Genomic DNA, 1214 nt, shown 5'->3' with positions numbered 1-1214 from the left:
TTGAGCATTTTTCTCAAGATTATTATCTATTGAAGGTAGCACCACCATTTGAACTCAGTCAGGGAAATTTCAGGGTCCGCACTATTAAGCACTCTATTCTGTTGTCCTTGATCACACTTGTCTAGGGTCACTGTTGTCATTGGGAGGACAATATGCTACAGAGAAGTTTTCTCAGGGTCCCCTTCATGTCCCTGTTCCTCAGGCTGTAGATGAAGGGGTTCATCATGGGAGTGACCACAGTGTACAGGACTGAGGCCAACACCCCTCTCTGAGAGGCATGTGTCCAGGTGGAACTGAGGTAGACCCCCAGGCAGGTTCCATAAAACAAAGAGACCACAGAGAGGTGAGACCCGCAGGTGGAGAATGCTTTATACTTTCCTCCCACTGTTGAGATCTTCAGTACAGAAGAGACAATTCGGGAATAAGAGAAAAGGATCCCAGCGAGAGGAAAAAAGCCCATAACACCTGTCACAATATATAATACAACATTAGTGATGAAGGTGTCAGAGCAGGCAAGGTGCAGGACCTCAGGGAGTTCACAGAAATAGTGTGGGACTTCAATGACTGCACAGAAGGAGAGCCGCAACATAGATAAACTCTCAGGAAGGGCCCCCAGAACACTGATGAGCCAGGTCAGGATGAGTAACTGGGCACAGAGCTGGGGGTTCATGATGACTGTGTAGTGCAGGGGATGACAGACAGCCACAAAGCGGTCATAGGCCATTGCAGTCAGGAGTAAATTGTCCAAAAGTCCAAACACTGTGAAAAAATACATCTGCGTGATGCAGCCTGCATAGGTAATGACTTTGCTCTGAGTCTGGATGTTCAGCAGCATCTTTGGGATGGTGGTGGAGGTGAAACAGATGTCAGAGAAGGACAGGTTGGAGAGGAAGAAGTACATGGGGGTGTGGAGGTGAGAGTCTGAGCTGATGGCCAGGATGATGAGCAGGTTCCCAAAGACAGTGACCAGGTACAAAGACAGGAACAGCCCAAAGAGAACAGACGGAATCTCTGGCTTCTCAGAAAGTCCCAGAAGGAGAAACACTGGAAGCCCTGAGTGGTTTCTTGGTTCCATGTAAAGGAGTGTCTGCCAAGAACACAAGAAGCAAGACTAAATCAATGACCAACAGGCATCTCAGAAACATAATCACCTTTACCTTGAACCTGATATCGAGGAGACAATTATTTGATTAATGGTCTCTTCTCTCTTGCTT

General features: G+C 47.3%; 1 protein-coding gene across 1 annotated transcript; it reads right to left on the bottom strand.

Annotated features, from left to right (window-relative positions):
• Positions 1–136: 136 nt before the first annotated feature.
• Positions 137–1075, bottom strand: LOC112818178 (olfactory receptor 7C1-like). Its single transcript, XM_025865381.1, has one exon. It carries the CDS (start codon positions 1073–1075, stop codon positions 137–139), a length of 939 nt encoding a protein of 312 aa, XP_025721166.1.
• Positions 1076–1214: the final 139 nt, after the last annotated feature.

This window comes from Callorhinus ursinus, unplaced genomic scaffold (genome assembly GCF_003265705.2).
Source record: "Callorhinus ursinus isolate GAN/ISIS: 27379988/994484 unplaced genomic scaffold, GSC_fseal_2.0 scaffold12171, whole genome shotgun sequence".
NCBI lineage: Eukaryota > Metazoa > Chordata > Mammalia > Carnivora > Otariidae > Callorhinus > Callorhinus ursinus.
The sequence above is the reverse complement of the archived record's forward strand: the minus strand, read 5'-3'. Positions and strand labels throughout refer to the sequence as shown.

Coding starts and splice junctions, on each gene's coding strand:
- LOC112818178 (XM_025865381.1), bottom strand. CDS start 1,075: ATGGAACCAAGAAACCACTCAGGGCTTCCAGTGTTTCTCCTTCTGGGA.